The sequence below is a fragment of the Mastacembelus armatus genome, chromosome 16, assembly GCF_900324485.2.
Source record: "Mastacembelus armatus chromosome 16, fMasArm1.2, whole genome shotgun sequence".
NCBI classification, from domain to species: Eukaryota; Metazoa; Chordata; class Actinopteri; order Synbranchiformes; family Mastacembelidae; genus Mastacembelus; species Mastacembelus armatus.
Window position 1 is genome coordinate 24,709,491 of NC_046648.1, and position 20,468 is coordinate 24,729,958.

General features: G+C 45.8%; 1 protein-coding gene across 8 annotated transcripts; it reads left to right on the forward strand.

Annotated features, from left to right (window-relative positions):
• Positions 1-730: 730 nt before the first annotated feature.
• Positions 731-20,468, forward strand: adam15 (ADAM metallopeptidase domain 15). 8 transcript variants are annotated; one of them, XM_026316645.1, is made up of 25 exons: positions 731-1,375; positions 2,179-2,270; positions 6,741-6,817; positions 7,081-7,159; positions 7,245-7,321; positions 8,788-9,046; positions 9,475-9,540; positions 10,247-10,318; positions 10,414-10,583; positions 10,665-10,749; positions 11,061-11,209; positions 11,370-11,547; positions 11,631-11,723; positions 11,803-11,998; positions 12,185-12,293; positions 12,525-12,720; positions 12,829-12,906; positions 13,001-13,112; positions 13,210-13,363; positions 14,481-14,589; positions 16,042-16,110; positions 17,123-17,191; positions 17,985-18,050; positions 18,379-18,527; positions 19,091-20,468. In XM_026316645.1, exons 1-25 carry the CDS (start codon positions 1,216-1,218, stop codon positions 19,152-19,154), a joined length of 2,928 nt encoding a protein of 975 aa, XP_026172430.1. In that variant the 5' UTR covers positions 731-1,215; the 3' UTR covers positions 19,155-20,468. The 8 variants fall into 8 exon arrangements, with proteins under 8 accessions (XP_026172430.1, XP_026172432.1, XP_026172433.1 ...); XM_026316647.1 differs by having other exon boundaries at positions 17,988-18,050; XM_026316648.1 differs by lacking the exon at positions 17,985-18,050.

A 20,468-nucleotide genomic window follows, 5' to 3' on the forward strand; every position in this document is an offset into this window, starting at 1 on the left:
CAAAATGAAAGAGTTACATTTTTAGACCTAAAAGTAAAATATTAAATTATTCTCATACTCATTTTTTTAATGTATTTTTTTCTCATTAACTGTATAATTGGCCCCATCTATTTATTGTAACTGTCACAACTGTGCAGGTTACAGGGAGAAATGTTTAGCTCCACTACTGTGTGATTAGTACAGTTTATTACACTTCAAACTAAAATATATGGTCTTATCTTACATAAATTTCCACAGCTAACTGAATCAAATGATTTACTTAAAATGCCAGTAACACATCACTGTCTTATGTTGAAGAATTTATGGTAATTTTTTCTGGGTGTCAAATTATTGTAGTTGTAGTTGTGGTTAACAGTTCATTATTTTGGGAAACATTTGGGAAACAATATATTTAAATACAATTGTTATTTAGTTTTACTCGTTTCTTCGTTTTTGCTGTAACTAAAAAAGAAATCTAGATCGTTAAAAGCTTAGATTTAAAAAAGGATTTTAAATTTAGGTAGTTTCATTGGCAAGTTTGAATTTTGGAAAGCAGCTTGTAACTTGACAAACTAGTCTCAGGAAATATTGCCAAAATTATATGTCTTTATATGTTAACGTTATTTTAATTATGATAATTAATTTAATTGTGATTTTAAATATAAATTTAAAAAAACGTGAATTTCAGATTAATTTAATCTGTATTTTAGGGACACTGGCCTTTATTTTGAAGGCTAATTGCAGTACTTCCGGGCTGTGTTGCTAGCTCCGGTTAGCTTCACTGAGCTACATGACGTCTCTGTTAGCTCCCGGTATAAACACCAGAGTCCTCCGGTAACGAGTCGCGTTCAGGCCTTTCGGAACAGAGAAACCGAACCGTCCGGGCCACAAGCGGCCACAACCGACACGAAACAACCGAGTTCGCCCGGTGTTACCGGGAGTTTTTGGCGGCAGAAACTGCTTTGGTCCGAGCTGCGCAGATAAGGGTTCGGACCGGGCGGGCTGGTCACCGGACGGGTCTGACAGTTCGATTCACACCGAATTAACGGTCACGTCTCTGCCTGTCGTCCGCCACAGCAGCGGGTCAGAGGCGGAGGGTGTCGCCCGGAAGAGGAGCACCATGGAGTTTCGGCGGAACCTCCCCCTGTGCCCCGGCACTGCGAGGTAACGGGACGGGGTTGCCTCACGCGCACACACCTCAGACGGCGGCAACCTGTTGCCGGTGACGCAGAGAGGATGAGCGGACCCGCCGTTACGTTACTCCCGCTGCTGCTGCTGCTCAGCTACCGTGCTGCCTTCACTGTCTGCAGGTCCCTGAACGCACCGCAGAACCGAGGGGTTCTGTCCCGGGACGGACACGCGGACGGTACCGACAGGCTGACCGGTACCTTGACAGGTAACGATCACGTTGTAGCGGTGACAAGTACATTTACTCGAGTACTGTACTTTTTAAGTTCTTGAACTTTGAGTAATTGTATTTTATGGTACTTTGTACTTTGCAGTGATTTATTGAGTAATTAACATTGAAACTTGTGTCAGGATCAAAAACACAAGACAAAGACTGAACCTTCACAGAAACCAGGTCAGACCAGGACCCTTCAGTCCCACAGAGACCAATGTCTCTAATGAAACTAATAAAAATAAATGATTTCATGTGTGTGAGGGGACGGAAATAAGACGGAGAAACATTAATAAGACTGAACATTTGTCTGGTTGGAAATCAGGGAGAAGATGATCGGCTGAGGAAATCATCAATACTTTATCAATGTGGCCAATCAGAAAATCATCAATATCATCAGCCAATCAGTCCATCAATGTCAAACTAATTGGACTTTAACTAAATTCTGTTTATCGTCTGCAGCTTCTCACTTCCAGCAGCAGACCTTCACGTTCCCTGGTTAAAATAAGAAAGGTCACAGCAACACGTGGCCTCAGCTCTCACTAATCAATATTCAGTCAAGTTATTGATTTAATCAAGTTATTGGTGACACTGCTGGTGTCTGTCCTCAGCCAAAGAGTGTTTGTAGGGAAGACGCTTCACTCTGTCTCTGCTGTACAACCAGCATCTGTAATTCCCACAGACTGAGCTGTCTTCTCTTTAAAGGATCACTGGACTGGTTCCATTCAGAGCAAATCAATAACTCAAGCTTCCCAGTTCACCCAGTAAGAACCAGCAGCTGAGTGTCTGTGTGTCCTCAGGTGTGGACAGGCGGCAACGCAGCCCGCTGGAGAAGACACGTCCCTTCTTCCTGGTGGACGGACAGAGACGGAGCTTGGCCGAAGCTCTACAGGTCAGAGATGATACTGGTTCTTTAATGGTTTATCAAAGGGTCTTACAGGGCTTACTGGTTCTGCTGGTGAGTACCTGGTATATGATTACTTAATACATCTTTGTTACTGGTATACTGGTCAACTGATGTACTGATGTTTTACTGATGTTTCCTCAATATTTTACTGGTTAGTCACTCATTTATTACTGGTTTAGAAAAGATGTTTCACTTGTGTTTACTGGTGTTTTAAAATTGTTGTTGGTCTGGTTTCTGGATGTTAGGGATGGGACACACACACACTGTCCATCCTTATTTAAAGAAACAACATCAGAGCAGGTTTATGAAGGTAAGAAAGAGAAAACTAGTTGTTATTGATGTCAACAAAATAAACGGTTTGGGTCCAAAACCGGAGTCAGACACACAGTAAACATGTTTTTAGACTCAGTTTGGCTTCTGCTTTATGAAAATGTGACGTGTCTGTTACGTCCTTTGGAAACAAGCTTTTATAAAACTGTTTGGAAATCATGGAGAAAACGACCGGCTGAGAATCATCATGTTTTTTTAGTTTATTTCAGTATATCCAGTGTTAACTTCCTAAAATGTAAACACATGTGGCTCCAACTCAGTCAAATGTGGCAACACAGCAGCATTTAAAACAGTCACTGGTTCATCATATTCTGGTTTTTATTCAGACTCTAGTGCGAGGCCACACTCAGATGTTGTGAGAGCATGAAACCAAACTATGCGTGGTTGTGGGTTTGGTGTTCCTCACCCTGGTCAGGACAGTGAGTCTGTTTCCTGTGCGGAAAACGTCTGAAATATACTTCAGGTTTTCAGAAACCGCTGATAACAGATTATTGGGAAGTTCCCCTGAGGAGCAGAGCACATTCTGGAGGAGGAACAGGAGTACACCGCTGTGCGTTCTCATTCATTAGCAGACGGGACCGTTGCAGTATAGTAGGAGAGGAAGGAAGTTGGACTGATGGCAGTTTTCTGAAGGAGTTTCCTGCGTAGGGGGTTTAAAACGGACAATTCCTGTGCAGCTGACAGGAGCGCTGAGGTCACTTCCTCTAGGAACTCCCTGCATTCAGCAAACTAAGGTGATTAATTTAAAACTACAAGTTTGGGCCAAAACACATACGTTAGATATACAGGTCCAATGTCTTTCTGCTTTAGTAGGTACAAAGTTATTGTTCTGAATATTGTTCATGTTGTGATGATGAAAATACGATTTATTGGTCAGAACTAGGGGCAGCACAGTGGTTTAGTGGTCAGGACTGTTGCCTCACAGCAAGAAGGTTCCTGGTCTGAAACCCATCAGGGGCCTTTCTGTGTGGAGTCTGCATGTTCTCCCTGTGCTTGTGTGGGTTTTCTCCAGGTCCTCTGGTTTCCTCCCACAGTCCAAAAACATGTATGTCAGGTTGATTGGTGACTCTAAATTGCCCATAGGAGTGAGTGTGAGTGTGTGAGGTTGTTTGTCTCTATGTGGCCCTGTGATGGACTGGGGACCTGTCCAGGGTGGACCCCTGACTTTCACCCAGAGAGAGCTGGGATAGGATCCAGCAGATCCCTGGGACCCTGGTTAGGAATAAGGGGGTCTAGATGATGGATGGATGGAGGGTCAGCACTAGTCCTGTGCTTTGTTTGTCTTTGGAGTAAAGACCTTTATTGCCTTGTTGTTGGACGGTGCTGCACAGATCAGGGTCGGCTGATGGACACACTGACAGACATCACGATGTTGAGCTCCCCCTACAGATCAAACCTGCTCTGTTGTCACTGATGAAATAAATGATTCCTACTCATTCTGTTGTTGCTGACACTAACGGGCACAGTGTGGCTCAGGTCAGCGCTGTGGGCCCTTTGGTTACTTGGCTCATGAGCATGTTCAGGACGTGTTCAGGTGTTTTGGGTGACAAGCAAAGCAGGTCATGCAGCGAAGGAGAGAAACAACCTGTGAGATGTCTGAAAACAAAGAGGTGGACCAGGAGTGGACGCACTAACAGGCCTGTATTCTGTCTCTCCTCTGCACATGTTGCAGGGTCAGTGTCTGCTCTGCCCCAAGTCTGTGAAGAGTCGACACCTGTACGACATAAAACAGAAAGAAACGACCTGTGGCTGTTCTCGCCCAGTCCTTCACAGCTCAACGTGCCAACAAAAGGGTCTGGGGAAACGTAAAAAGCTGAAACGCTGTTAATGCTGGCTGGTAAACAGAAAGACGACCTGCAGAGTGAAGCACTTTCTGTTCTTCCATAATTAAGTGGTGAAATCAGAAACTGAGTGTTGGTGAGTTTTGGATCGACTAGAGTCTTTGTATTATAGAGTTATGTGCCCCCCCCCCCCCGACCATTGTCCACAATGAGCACAGTTGGCACTAGAAGAGCTTTTCCCCTTTGTTAAGGTTCTTATTAAACACACGCCTCATCTCTGACTGTGTGTGCTGTTCTGTCTCCACTGCTCTTCCTCCTCCTCCTCTTCCTCCACTGTTGTGGTCGGCAGCCCTGAGCCTCGCCCAGAGTTTCTGCAGCTCTGACATCATCTGGAGACCGGACGAGAGACATGACCTCACCAGAGAGAGAGAGAGAGAGTTTAGGGGAGAAGAGGGGAGAACATGTAGAGGAGGAGGAGGAGGAGGCTGTTAACAGATGGTGAGAGTGGGCGAGAGAGGCTGCAAACACAGTGGGGGTAAGAGAGAGCGAGCAGGGAGTGAGAAATAACAGATATCAGACACAAACATAAACAACCAAATAAAAACGAGTAAATAATAGACTGAATCACAGCCAGTCACACGGGTCCACTCAGCTCTCTGGAACCAACCGCTTCAGGACAGGGTCCCAGATATGAAACAGGGTCGAAGAGTCTCAGGCCAGAACCGCTTGGATGAACATGTTTGTTCTTTACGTACAAGAGATTTAAAGGCAGCAGCCAGTGATTCAGTGTGTGTGTGTGTTAATGAGTCCAAATCCCATCCAGAGACTGACAGCAACAATGAATGTGTGAATCCAGAACCTGGTTTAGCTTATTGGTCTGTGCCATAGACCTCCACTGAGAACATCACCGGGCTTTTCTCCCACTGGTTTGACTTCAGTTCTGATTGGTTTTACAGGTTAAACCTGATCCTGCCTTTAGTTTATTTCCACCGAGAGCTGCTGCAGGGCTGAGAGTTTTTATTGTCACATTTGGTCCCTGCAGCTTCCACATGTCAGTAATGGAGAAGGAAGGAAAGCATAAAAACTGTGTACGGTACCAGAGTTGGATCCACCCAGCTGAACTGAACATGACTCAGCCAACCAACACACCCCCACCCTTTCCACCCTGCTGCACAATGATCTGACCCCAGCATAGTACAAAGTGCAGTGAGAGCAGAGAAAACAGAAACGCCTCAGAGGGGAAATCAGCTCGTTATAAAGGAGCACTCCACCCAAAACCTCTTCTAAACACCAAACCCTGATCCCTGCAGCTGCACCCAGAGGTCACGTCCTCGCTGTTTCTGATCGGGGCTTTTTATGGAGTCAAATGTTATTTCAGTTTCTGTTGGGTCTGATAGTGCAGTCTGGACAGCATGGACTGCTGGGACTCATGGGTACTGTAGTATCAGTCAGTTCTCGAGACACAAACAACCAACATCCACAGTGTTGTCAAGAATCAGGGCAATAACTTTGGTCTTTCTTTACTTTGGTCTTAGCTGAATAGTAAATTAATTTGTCGTGCTCTCTGGTGTAAAATGAATAATTAATCATTGATATAATTAATAATTTAGTCCCCACCAAGGAACAAGTCTAAAAAGCTTTGATCCAGACTGTGGATCTGGGGGACTGTTTCAGTCCTACTTATTTCTGACAGCACCTCAGCCTGTGAGCAGGTTGTTGTGGAGAAGTTTGTCCTCGATGATGGACGTACTGAGGAGGATGCAGCACCAATAGTCACACACACACACACATGCGCACACACCTCGTCTTCCTGCAGAGCTGAGAGGAGAAACCGAGGAGGCGTCGGACGGGAAGTGTCACCTCTTCAAAGAGCAGGTCCATTAACAGGCAGGAAAGCGCTCTGATTGGATAACGGATGTGTTCGTCCTGCTCACATCCTCACGGAGCAGAAACAGACACAATAACTATGGTGGAAATTGGTCCGTTGGTTTATTTCATGTTCAGTTCCTCTTGGGTCTGACGGTGCAGCCTTTAACTGTACTGAAACTGTCGGCACCAGTTCGCTGCTGCTACTCTGAGGTAGCATCGCTCTGAATATCCAGCCTGTCTCCTCGTTCATACATCATTAACTCGTACATCGTTCTTTAACAAACAAAGGCTTTATTTATGAACAGGAGCTCAGCTGTGCTTGGGTGGATGACAGAATCAGGCTTTTTTTAATCTGAACTATTTGTGTGACTTGTGATTTTCCAGACTCCTTTGGGAGGTTTGTGTTGTGTCTTGTTTCCTGATGTTTGTTGAATCAGCTCAGTGTTAAAGACAACGTCCTCTCTGTCTGTTTCAGGGCGGTCACCCCGACAGGCTGCACTGTGAGCTGGAGGTAGGAGGACGACTCTTCCTGCTGGACCTGGAGAAGAACCAGTGAGTCTTTAACGGTCCTGAGAGCTGAGCCTTGAGCACACTAAACATACAAACATGCACTTTCCCAAAAAATACTAAATAAGGCAACTTGAAGATGTAATTGTGTGTCAACAGTTTGGACCCAGTTTTTTATTTAGTGGAAACAGATGTTACAATGAGCCTTTCTTTAGTTTGGGCTCTCTTCTACACTTAAAGCTCAACACGTATCAGCTAATTAATGAGGCTGAGGTCTGATCAGTTCTTCTGGTGTGTTGTCTCCGCAGCGACCTGCTGCCCAAACCGCCCAACGTCTTCTACTACCTGCCCAACGGCACCGGAGTGTCTGCGAGAGCCGACCCAGTGGTGAGTCAGTGAAGGCACCACGGTTTGTCCACAGCCTCTGTTGTGATTTCCAGCTGTGACAGATGTGTGTTTGTGTGGTCTGCAGCCTCACTGTTATTACCACGGCAGCGTCCGAGGATTCCCTCAGTCCAGAGTGGCTCTGAGCACCTGCTCCGGACTCCGGTCAGTAAAACACACCCCCCCACTAAAGACCCTTGACCTTAAACCATCGATTTAGACAAATAATCAACTGGTCAGTTACAGTCAGTTCTAAAAATGAATCAGCCTGAAAGATTTAATGGTTTAAGCTTCTTAAATGTGACGACATCTTTTCTTTGCCTGCGTCACTGTGAACTCAGTCGTCTTCAGGTTTGAGCACAGGGCGCAGTGTGGTTCATGTGTTTCAGGATGTATAAGGTCACTGAGTGAAGAACATTTTTCACATAATCAGAAGAAAAACATTTTCTTTTCTTCCAACAGTAAGAGTGAGATCTCTTTAAACCTAAAAACCTCCAGATGGGTTTGTCCAGAGTCTGGGGTTTACTGGGATTCAGGTCGTTGTGTTCTTGAGTGATAACTGCAGCGTTCCTCCGCAGGTTAAACTGATCCGGATCAGTGTGCGTGACCTCTGACCTCTGTAGTGCAGAGGGTGGAGGCTACAGGAGGATTAGTGGATTTCTTTATCAGCTCACGTGAAGAGACCAGGTCCAGTTTGTGCTTTTCAGGATCAACCTGGCAGCTTTTTGAGGCTCCACACACAGAAGGCTCTGTCCAACAGATCAGCCCAGGGCACATAGTTAGCATGATTAGAGTTGGTGACTGGGCTGAGCACAAAAACTGAGTCAAAGCCAAACAAAAACAGCTGTCACACTTTAATTCACACTGTTTCCACACAGGAAACAGCAGGAAGCTCAAGAGTGAATTTTTTTTTACTTCTGCAGACGCCGATAAATAAAACTCACAAATGAGTTTGATTGATCTGAGCAGCTCCAGGAATGAAATGCTGCATATGCATTAATGTAATAATAGTTCAATAAATGGACCTAGAATTATGACTAGCCTTAAGTAAACTATATGGATAGTCTTTCACTGTTATATTCAGTACTAACTACACATAGTCTTCCCATAGGGTCATCGATATCTAACGTCACGTTTGTGTCATTGAGTCCTGGAGCTTCTTCCTCACCAGCTGCTCCATAGTTGTAGTGGTGTCAGTGTGGAGCTCACAGAGCAGTGATTTGTTGTTCACACAGCTTCTGCTCAGGCCTGTTCAGCAGGGCACTTACTGTTGGTTATCTGTGGGGGGGCTTTGAAGACTAAAGTCTCCTGTTCACAGTAAATGCCACAGATTCTGTACATGAAAAACCGGAACATGATCCACGTGTGCAAAGCTCATAGAAAGGAAATAGTCTCTGAACACTTTTGTAAAGGTTTAAAGTTGGTGTTTGTTTTTGCTTTGTCACTATAGATGGATAGATCCTTTATTCATCCCCCATGGGGGAAATTCAGATTGGTTTAAAGATGGTACTTTACTGTGGTTTAGAAAGTGTAGATATGATCCATTTTAACCTCAATCTACTGCAGTAACGGGTGTAAAAAGTAAATTAGTCTTGGTCTTGACCTGAAACTGACTCTGTTTCTTCCTGCAGCGGCATCATCGCCATCAACTCCACTCTGAGCTTTGAGCTGCAGCCGCAGGACGACCACCACCAGCACCTCCACCACGAGCGGGGGCAGGAGGAGGGAGCAGGGCCGGAGAGTGGAGGAGACAGCAGCGGAGGGGGAGGCGACGATGAAGGGGTCCACCTGCTGTTCTCCACCAGCCCTCTGGACGGCGACAACACCGGGGGCTGCGGGGTTTCTCACACCGCCGTCCCTCCGATCCACAGTTCGACACACACACACAGGGTGAGAGAACCACGGCTGCTTTGTACCTGAAAAAGAGGAGGAGGTGGAGGCGCATCTGCAGCTTCGTCTCCACAGCCTCCATGAAGCAGCTGGGTCAACTGAGTAAAGCCTGGGAGGTGAAACCTGGACCAATTAAATCCATTGTGCTCACTTTGCACACATTCCTGGCCTCTCTAGCTCTTAAGGCTCTTAATGATTAATGCCAAAAATTAGTGGGTGGAAAGAAGCTGACCCAGTTTACTGTGTGTGAAATGAGGTGACACCAGCACAAAACCTTGTTTTACTTTCAGATGCTCTACAGGTCAGTGAGCACCTGTAGGAAGGACTTTGTTTTATTTATTCAGGACCCCAGCACTAATCAGGCGTAATATTTGCTGTAACACCATGTGTCGTTTCTGACTCCTGTCCTCCATCTTCTTTGTCTGCAGCGGAGAAGAGACATCCTCTCCGAGACCAAATACATCGAGCTGGTGCTGGTGGCCGACCATCAGGAGGTCAGCGTCTGTCTGTGTGTTCACCCATTGAAGAATAGAGCTCAGCTTATTGGTCACATCCCAAAAATAAAGTGGATCCTGTTCACTTCACTGAGCAGACACTTTAATACTTTCAGCTGTTCTGGACCCTCTGGTCCATAAACACGTTATTGTTCTAAACTCAAATAACTTTATTTAAACACATAAAACAGATGTCAAAGTTTCCCAACATCTGAAATCTGTTTGGGGGATTTGAGTTTAGGGGAAATGTGTCTAACCTGCTCCAGGGTCCGTTGTTCAAAGTTGGCTGCACTTGGTTCTTGGACCTGAGCTGTGCTGGTTTCAGATTACGTCCAGGTGCGGCACTTCAGGTCTGTTTATTCAGCCTCAAACCTCTAGTTTGTTTGTTTCACAGAGAACAACATGAATGGAAAAAATAAATATCCAGCAGCAAGTCAGACCTTTAGTTTTATCAAAGTCACTTAACAGAAAAGGAAGAAGAAGACAAACTTAGATTCTCTGAATTATTGTTATCAAATGTTCCAGTTCTCAGTGTTTGTCTGTAGTTCTGTCCTTCTGACATACGATGGCAGCATTTCATCACCAGTCAACAGAATCAACGAACAATCGGAGAAACATTGTGTCACCATGTTCCTGTCACTATTAGAGAAAACTACTAATGTACCACGTTCAGTAATGTCACTAATGTCCTGTCTGCTCCTCACAGTTTCTGAATAACCAGAAGAACAATAAGACCATCATCTACCGCATGTTGGACCTGGCCAACCAGGTGGACTGGGTGAGACCTGTGACCTCTGACCCTCATGTGACCGTACACAGGTGTAAATCTGATGTTACAGTGGAAGCAAACCTCGTCTCTTCTGTCTGTTTCAGTTCTACCGTCCTCTGAACGTCCGCGTGGCGCTGACCGGTCTGGAGATCTGGACCGACCGCGATAAGATCCGGGTGGAGAAAAGTCCGACCAACACCCTCAACAACTTCCTGGGGTGGAGAAGCAGAGAGCTGCTGCCACGGCTTCGCCATGACAACGCCCAGCTCATCATGTAAGACAGGAAGTTTTACCAGAATAAAAGTCTCAGATCCGAAAACATCGTGATAGTCACGGGTCATGTTTTGTTTTGCAGGGGCGGGTCGTTTGATGGCACCACGGTGGGGATGGCGTCTCAGTCATCCATGTGCTCCAGAGACAGGTCGGGTGGGGTCAACGTGGTGAGTTTGCTTCAGACTCAGGGGTTTGTTTACCTTAGTCTGGCTCTTTTTGACCTACCTGCTTCACTACCACTCATGAAGCCGGTGCAGGTGACTGTTCACCTGAGAGAGTCTAAACCCAGGATCCTGTTGGAACCATTCCACTGATCTGGTCTGTTGACTGGTTCTGACATTATACTGGAGAACCTGCCTCATACCCACAGATGTCTGGATAACACACTAATCACACTGAGACAGAGATTGTACCTGAGATGTTGTGGGTTTGGATCCAGTCACTCAAACCTTCTTTTCAAAACCTCTTTGTGCCTCAGGATCACCTGGTCAGTGTTCTGGGTGTGGCCTCCACCGTCGCACATGAGCTCGGTCACAATCTGGGAATGAGCCACGACACAGCCGAGCGCCGCTGCTCCTGTCAGAATGAACCACGGCTCGGAGGATGCATCATGGAGCCCTCAACTGGGTCAGTACCAGAGTCTTTAGCCTGGGGTCAGGACCTGAGTCTTTAGCCTGGGGTCAGGACCAGAGTGTTTAATCTGGGTCAGGATCTGAGTCGTTAGCCTGGATCAGAATAATCCTCCTCAGCAGGATGAACATGCTGACCTGTGACCTCTGACCCTCAGGTTCATGCCGGGTCAGCAGTTCAGCAGCTGCAGCGCCTCAGATCTGTCTGTCAGTCTGCTGCACGGAGGCGGAATGTGCCTGTTTAACGTCCCCCAGCCGGACCGGCTCCTGGGGGGACCGCGCTGCGGGAACCTGTACGTGGAGAAGGGAGAGGAGTGTGACTGCGGCCTGTTGGAGGTACTCACCTGCCCTGTCCGCTCACCTGTCTGATGATAGCGCTGTTCTTCCTGTTGATGTGTTGCTGTGCTCTGATTGGTCAGGAGTGTGAGGACCCCTGCTGTAACTCCTCCACCTGTCGGCTGGTTCCTGGAGCTCAGTGCTCGTCTGACGGAATCTGCTGCCAGGACTGCAAAGTGAGCCTGACACAGCACAAGCTGCTTAGTCTCAAAGCTTCTCTCTCTCAGTATCTAAACTTTAACCCCGTCTCCTCAGCTGCGGGTGGCGGGTACGATGTGTCGCGAGCCGCTCGGAGAATGTGACCTCCCCGAGTTCTGCACTGGCTCCTCCCCCTACTGTCCCCCCAACGTGTTCCTGCAGAACGGAGAGCCCTGCGAGGACAGCACCTCCTACTGCTACGGAGGAGTCTGCGCCAGCATGCACACCCAGTGCCAGATGCTGTGGGGGCCCAGTAAGAAACCAGTTTATACTCAGTCTGAACCAGCTCACACTGATCCTGAATGTGGTTCTGTAACCTACAAACTGTCCGTGCTGAGCTAAAACCAGTTTATATATGTCTTATACTGACCTCAATCTAAACAGTGTTTATTCTGGTTTTAAAACCAGTTTACCAGTTAAACTTGTCCTCTGTCTGCAGATGCCACCATTGCTCCAGCTGTGTGTTTCTCATCAGTCAACAAACAGGGAAATAAATATGGAAACTGTGGTCAGCTGAGCAACGGCTCCTACATCCCCTGTGGAAACGCGTTAGTATACAGTACACAGACGCAGTACGCAGAGTACACAGACGCAGTACGCAGAGTACACAGAAGTGTTTGTTTGCTTTGTGTGTTTTATTTCTGTTTATTCTGTGGATGTGGTGGTCAGCTTTAGGCCTACGAATCCCATGATGCATCTGGGCTGTGTGCACTTTAATGCACTGACTTCATGAGCCTGTAAAACATCTTCTCCTCCAACACGTCTGCTGTTTGTTGTAGAGACGTTCACTGTGGCAGGATCCAGTGTCAGGGCGGGAGGGAGCGCCCCGTGCTGGGCTCCAACGCAGAGATCCTCACCACCACGGTGCGCTTCAACTACAGCGACCTGGTCTGCAGAGGAACCTTCTTCCACCTGGGGGACGATGTGTCGGACCCCGCCACCGTGGCCCACGGCACCGCCTGTGGCCCCGGCAAGGTCAGACTTGGGGACATTCAGGTTTATTAATGAAATGAAGATATGTATATACATAATCTGTAAGATTTCTACTGGAAATGTGTTTAACTGTAGTTTTTTGTGTTCTAGGCCTGTTTGGACCAGAAGTGTCAGGACGTGTCGGTGTTCGGTGTGGACGAGTGTCACAGGACATGCAACGGTCACGGCGTGAGTGAGGAGCAGTCACGTGTTCTGTCCAGGGTCCCGTTAAATGTTCAATGTGCGTCTCAGTGGACTCTAATCTGCAGCATCTCTGTTTCAGGTGTGTAACAGTAATAAGAACTGCCACTGTGATGTGGGCTGGGCTCCACCAGACTGCAGGTACTCGGGTCATGGCGGCAGCGTGGACAGCGGGCCGGCCAGAGCTGTTCGAGGTATCACAAACCAAAAAAAAAAAAAAATCGACATGAGCTTGATCTCCAGCCTCCCTGACGCTGGCTAACACTCCTCTCTCCCTCGGTGTGTGTTCAGAGTCTGATCCGGTCCGAGTCGCCCTGCTCGTCATCTTCCTGTTCATCCTGCCCGTGCTCCTCCTCTGCCTCGCTCTTCGCTTCCCTCGTTTCCGACGGCGTCTCCTCTGCCTGGGACCAAAGAGCCCGTTTCACAAAGCCCAGCAACACAACCGGTAAGACGACGCTGACTGTTTATGCAGCTGTTTCTGTTGCTGAGGTGGACAAAATAACAGAAACTCCTCTCTCCAGGTGACTCGACAGCTCTGAAACAGTCTGAACAGACTGGACATTCAGTTTGTAAGGTGTTCCTAATAAACTGGCTAATTCAGAGTTGATATGGAGGGTTGTTAAAGTCTGGGAGCTTCTACAAATGATCTGACTCTAATGTGTGTGTTTTTTTTTGTTTGTTTTTTTTTTTTTTACCCATGATGCAGTGTGACTGACTGTGAGATGTGGGGTTTGGAGTTCGACCCCGTCCATGTCTCCAGGTACTGCTGGGTCCACCTGAGACCTGCTGGGTCCTGGTCTATAGTCTGACCCCGTAGAGTCAGAGAGATGAAGTTCTGTTTGTCAGATGTTAAATATGAGCAGGTTCCTGTGCGTCTCTGACTGACCTCTCAGACCTGATCTCACACCTGCAGGATTCAACCTCCTCAGGACCTAAAGCTGCACTGATCCAGAATTCAGTCCTCCTTTAGTCTCACACGATCAGAGCTGGTCAACATGAAGCCCTCAGAGATCTCAAAGCCCCAGTTTAGATGTTTTTTTAAGTTTGCCTTAATTTACTGCTCACTGCCCATGATTTACCCAGACTGATCAGAAATCAGTATTTTCTGTGGTCATATCATATAAATCAATTATCCCGTAAGATGCTTTTTGATGTTTCTAGTGAATCCTGGGTACATCTCACAAAAACACCTCAGACCTCAGCCAGAGAGAAACCCTGCAGAGAAAACTGACTTTGGTGCAGCTTTAGGTCTGATCGTCGACAGAGAAACTGTAGTTTGTGTTGATGTGACAGTCTCTGTTTTAGTCCCTCCCCCTGCTCTGGATCAGGATCTATGCAAATGTTTCAGGTTCAGCTCGTTTCTAATGTCACGAGTTGTTTTGGTTCAAATAATCAAACCCACAAAAAAACTCATCATTGGCCTGTGATATACACAGGCAGACGGTCGGTGAGCATCCGTCGCGCCGGTCCTCTCTGTGTGTTCCACATTATTGACACTGGTCTGTGTTGTCGCTGTAGGTCCACGTCTTTTCAGTCATCAGGGCTTTTTTTTTGTTGTCCAGGACTCCGGTGATGGAGCGAGTGGACGGCAGGAACGGGGAACAGGTCCGACCTCTGAGATACCACCTGAACGCACAGACGGACATCCCGCTGACCCCGCCCCACAAACAGGTAACCATAACAACCCCACCAACACCAAACCCACCCCCACAATGCTTCACTGTGAGCTGCTGCAGCCGCCATGTTGGTACAGGGGATGCATGTTTGAAGGCAGGAAGTTTGTCCACAGTTGAAACAAAACGTACAGCTGTTTTTCAGCTGTTTTCTTTATTACCGACACCAGAAATGTTTTATTGATCAGGAGACTTGGTTACATTAAAAATGTTGATTCTTTTCTCTTAGTGCAGTGTAAAGGTCGGACTAAGAGCAGACTTAGTCATACAAAAAGACATTACAACAGATACAAACAAAGTTCTGTTCCATTTATAGTGAAATATTTCTTTTATTTTCTTAATTTTGTCACACCTCACAAACTGGATCTACTTTTCTACACATATGGAAAGAACCTATTAAAAGTCTCTAACTATTGGATTTATTTGTGAATGTCTGGAGAGAGAAGCGTTTGACATTATTTCCCAATGTCCAGCAGAAAAATGATGTGGTGTTCGCGGCAGTGACGAGGGTATCGTGTTTCATAATTCAGTAATTAACTGACATCACAAAGCATGATGGGAAGTGTAGTTTTAAGAAAAATAAAGAGAAAACACTAAACATTAGCATATATATACATCACATATATATATTTTTATATTTATTTATTCATTTATTCAAACTTAAAGGTGCAGTGTGTAAAATGTGATTTCAGTCTGTGCACCCCTCACCTCATCACTGGCATTTTTAGCATCGCAGTTTGTTGTGAAATATTGAAAAACTGTATGACACAAGTCAAGAAAAGAGGTACCAGAGTGTTTATTTGAGTAGCTACAGCGGACAGGTTGCAAAACTGTGAAAGGTTTTGAGTTCATAGTTCGCGTTTCCTAAGTGGATGATTGGTGATGACAGCACTGCATTTTTTTGGAATTATTGTGAAAGAAAAAGCAGAAGGAAGTGACACAGCACCATAGCTGCAGATGTTTTTCTTTTTTAGTTTCCTTCCTGCTGTTAGCTCACAGTGGGCTCCATCAAGATGAAACACCTGGAAATACAGATCAGGCGACAGCAGTTGCAGCCCAGTTGACTCTGTAGGTGATTTGTATTTGTGGTATAATCGAACTGAAATGTTTTAAATTCTACTTTAAACGGGCTCCAACTTTAACGCCAAGCTGCCATTGGACCAGTGTGCTCCTGTATATAAATCAACTAAACTTAAGTAAATAAAAAAATGCACAATGCACCAATCAGCTGTTAGATCAGAGGAGAACCAGGTGTTTCCCATCATACCCTGTGGTGTCAACCTGCAGTTGCCAAGGTCTGTATTTGCATGACGTCAGAGTGAGTCGATGTTGATTCTGGACCTGATTCATCTTTAACACTTGTTTGACCTTTGACCACTGGGAGAAGCTCCTCTCCTGTGCATGTATCAGCTGTCACTCTGCCTCTGCTTCCTGTTTTCTCTCCTATCAGGTTCATGACAGACCTGCTCCTCCCACTAAGCCACTCCCCCCTGACCCCGCCCTAAACCCCCCAGCACAGGTAACTGCACCTGATCTCACCTGTGTAAACTCACGTGCAGGTGTTAGTATCTGTGTTCGTGTGTGTTTCTGGGCTGTGCTGCTAACGGATCATAGACCCGTCAGACGCAGCAGTGTTTCTGCAGCGTTTGTGTTTGTGTTGTCGTGGTTGTTTTTGTCCTGGTCCCGTCGTGAATGATGAGTTTGAGTCGTGTCGTCCTGGTGTTAATGTGATTGTTCCAGGTGCTGTTTGTGTCTGAGATCAGAGCCCGTCATCATTTTGCTTTCTTTCTGAGAGTGAGATGGTCAGATGGACCCCAACAAGCCGCTGCATGATTAACAGAAAATATGTTCTTCTCAGCATTTATTGGCAATATTTACATCGACAAAAAGCTTTTCCAGATGTGTGAGGATAAAGTTGGCTTGTGGATGCCATTTCTGGGCTTAAGGATCTAAACGGGAGACCTACCGATTTAATTTGTCAGCCTGCATCTTTGACACTGTGAAACCTTGTCTAGTAGAATCTCCCGCTCAGCTGAGAGGAGAAAACTGCTCTCCTCTTCTTTCTTTGTACGAGAAACCAGCTGATCATGGTTTCCACTGTTGCTATGTATAAAATCCTCTCCGTGACCACAAGAGGGCGCCCTAATCTCCAACTTGTCTAATCCGTAACCCAGGTGGGGGTTGAAGACCTGAAACATTTGATCTGTTTAGTGGTGTACGAAGAACAGCACCAGGAACTGGATTTCCAATCAGTGAATTATATGTTAATCATGTGACTTTAAGTTTGAACCTATTGGTCAGGACGAGAACCGGATCAGAACTAAAAGACAACAGAGGACCGGACTAAACCTCGTGTCCCTCAGCACAAAGATCCTCATCTTCTCATCTCACTCTCAGGAAAAGCCAAAGTAGCTAATTCATTTATTTATAAACACTTTGTCGACCAGCTTGTTGTCAAATGAAAAATGTTGCTTCGTCTCATCCTTTTGAACTGACTCGGTGCTTTCTGACTTTTATTTCTGCTGCCTCAGTCTGTTAAACAGCGACCGGCCCCCCCCACCAAGCCTCTGCCCCCTGACCCCCACACCCCCACCATCCAGGTACAGTCACCGCTACCTGTAGTGTGTAGTGTTACTGTCTGTCCTGTGTTTGTCTTCGTGTGCTGATCAAATTCAACACAGCAGATGCAGCTGGTTAATAAATATCAGTGAGTGCAGGCTGCAGCGCCACCTGCTGGCAGGAGGGTGAAACGTGACAGTTTTAATGAAGATGATACGGTTGATGCCAAGGAAACGTTAGTGAAGAAGCTGAGTTTAAGTCGTCCAAAGACCCGAGCTTTGATTTTGGATGTTTCTAATTTCCTGGGAGCTGATAAATGTAAAAACTAAGCTTCGTCTTTGAAGAGGAAAAAGTGTTTAAACAGAATAATGTCCTCACGTTGGCCGTTAGTTCAGATTTGTTTGTCCCCACTTGAAGACACAGGGATGTTAAAATCAGAAAATCTCTTGTACTAATCTAATCAGACATCTCTGTATTTTCTACTGATCTTTAGAAACATCTCACAAATCGACCGATCTGATGGGACTATTTTCAGCATATTTCATGTTTTGGTGCAGTGGTTCCTCTCCTGATTATTCCCAATGTCTTCAAATGAGTTGCCTCATCACTTTATCATCACATAAACACAGAACTTCACATGATGGATTTACTTCACGCCTGCAGATTCCAGGCTGAAATGTAATTACAGCTGATGTGACCGGGCTTCTGCAGCATGGCTTCAGCTCTTTGCTTTTACCGTTTCCACCCCTCTGATGCTCAGCTCTTTCTCTCTGCATGGATCATGATATTTTTGACGTTCACTCTTCTTCTCTTCCTCCTCACTAACCCTCCCAGCAGCTGGCGAGTCGACCAGCTCCGCCCAACAAGCCGCTCCCCCCCGACCCAGTCACACCTGCACAGGTACACCACACTTAGCTTTAGCTTGCATGTTCTTAGCGTGTGGAAAGTGTGTGACACTGGATGAAGTGGTGAGTGATGACGTGCGACAGATCGATCTGTGTGATCTGGTTCCTGATTGGTGAGTTATGATCAGATGATCTAATCAATGTGACTGTTGTTGATAATGAGCAGGTGGTTGAATCATGAGGGCAAAGAACTGAAATCAACTTCTGATCTGAAAACTAAGTCAAAAAAAAAAGGAAGGAAATCCAAAGTCACAGAACAAAAACAGACCAAACGTCTTTCTGTTCTCAAAACTCCTCACTGAGATCCACGATTCTGTCTTCAGGTTTTTGTTCCGCTCAGACCCATGGTGCCCAAGAAGCCTCACCCTCTGGTGCTGCCAGCCCACCCCCACATGCCCCCTCACCCCGGCTACATCTCAAACACCAAACCACCACAACATGGAACCGTCACACCTGGATCTGGTCCCCACAGGTATTTATTATTTATTTGGTGTTTTAGAAATGAGGACGTTTCTGACACTGTGCAGGTTTAATAAGGTTCAGATCGAGGTTGAGGTTACACGTGTCTGTGAACGTTGAAAGGAGCCGGGAACGAAACGGAAAGCGACACATGATTAGTAGCATCGTATTTTTACAAAGCAGGTCAACGTGTTGTATCACAACCATAAACCAATGAGGGAAGAAACAGTGAAAAAGACATTAACTGAGAGTAAAAACAATGAAATAGGTGAAAACCACATTAAAGAGAAAGAATGAAATGACAGTGAGGTCTGGGGAATGAACACTTATGACCTGCAAGTTATTTCATTCATAATGTGCAGGGTCAAAACTGCTCCCAGGTCTGGACTCTGGGGAGGGGAAGCAGGAAAAGTGTACAATGGACTTATTGTTGTGCCTGGAATTAAGGCTCATAATCGAAACAATAGTTCGGTGGATGTCACTGATTGTGTTTGCTGTCTCCTCAGTAGAAGATGATGACATGAGATAAATTTTACAACACAAACATAAAACTGAGAGAACTGTCTGTCCCTGCAGGCGACCTCCTGCTCGCCCCATTCGACCCACAGTCCCTCAGAAAGTCGACACGTCGCCGCTTTAGCTGAGAACGAACCGAGCGGAACCTGCAGAGAGACTGTTTTAATGTCACAGAGGAACTGAAGATGATGAAGATGATGATGACTGTTGACTGTTTCACACTCAGTCGTCGGATTTCTCATTGGATCCTTCATGAACTCACAGACACTGCACCTGAATGTTCAGTGCCTGTGCAGACCCTTGGGAATCGAACCTACAACCTTTGACTGATGGTTCATGACTTTCACATTAAAGCGTCATAATGCAGCGCCCCCTGGAGGCAGCAGGGGTTCAGTGCCTTGCTCCTGGACGAGGATAGGTCTTGTGATCACTGAGTGGTTCCCAAACTGCGGTCTGGGGACCTGCAGGACTGTGAGGACGTTGTTGGAAAAGTTATTTTTTCTGTTTCAAACATGATTTTGTAGCAACATCATTTCATACCTGACCTAAGACTGAATAAAACTGGATTCTCTCGTCATGCAATGGGAATAAATCATCATCTAACACACTCAGCCTTTATCTCCCAGGACTGAACCGTCACTGTGTAAAGATGGTACATGATCCTGGACTTTTTCTTCAGCTGTCTGACTCTGCACTGTATCGGGGGACAGATGTGGTCTGGAGACGTGTGGAGGTTTACAGCGCTCTTCAGAACAGCGGGCTCCTGGGAATCAGCTGCGTCATCTTTGCTGTTTATCAAACCCCTCGTGTTGTTGGGCTTGATGCTCCAGCGCCCTCTGGAGTTTCTTTCTGGAAGTTCTAGATCATTCTAAAAAATAATAGTCTCATATGTCAGTTTTCTGGGTACTTTGGTTCCAGAGTTTCCTAGTCCCTCCTAACATGGAGAGAAATAAATGGTTCATTGCAAAGAGGATAAGTAAAAGATTCATAAACTACATTTATCCTGATGATAAATCACACATTTGAATATTCATAAGCATTTTTCTGTATGATCTGAACTCCTGCAGCAGTCTTTTCATTCCAAAGGATTAAAGTCCGGACTGAGTCTCAGCGTACGAGAGGAAACACTCCAGAGATTTAAAGACTAAAGTCACAATATTTTGAGTAAAAAGTTGTAACTGTGGGAGACAGAAACTCATATTTTGAAAATGAAACCCGATAATAAAGCTGAAGATATTTTGGGAGTATATATATATATATATATATATATATATATACAGTTATATACAATCCTTCAATCCAAAAATATGTCTGATCACTGACGCTGATTGATCAATCGATTTTCTGATTTATTGATTGGTGTTCATGCTGTTACTGACGTGTTCAGGTTATTTGCTGCAAGAGGAACCTTCCTCAATAAAACTGACTGTTTCTTCAT

Excerpts from the sequence above, each read along its gene's own strand:
- adam15 (XM_026316645.1), top strand. The coding sequence starts at position 1,216 with ATGAGCGGACCCGCCGTTACGTTACTCCCGCTGCTGCTGCTGCTCAGC. Across the intron at positions 2,271-6,740 it reads GCTTGGCCGAAGCTCTACAG|GGCGGTCACCCCGACAGGCT; the intron begins GTCAGAGATGAT and ends TGTCTGTTTCAG. Across the intron at positions 11,724-11,802 it reads TCTGCTGCCAGGACTGCAAA|CTGCGGGTGGCGGGTACGAT; the intron begins GTGAGCCTGACA and ends CCGTCTCCTCAG.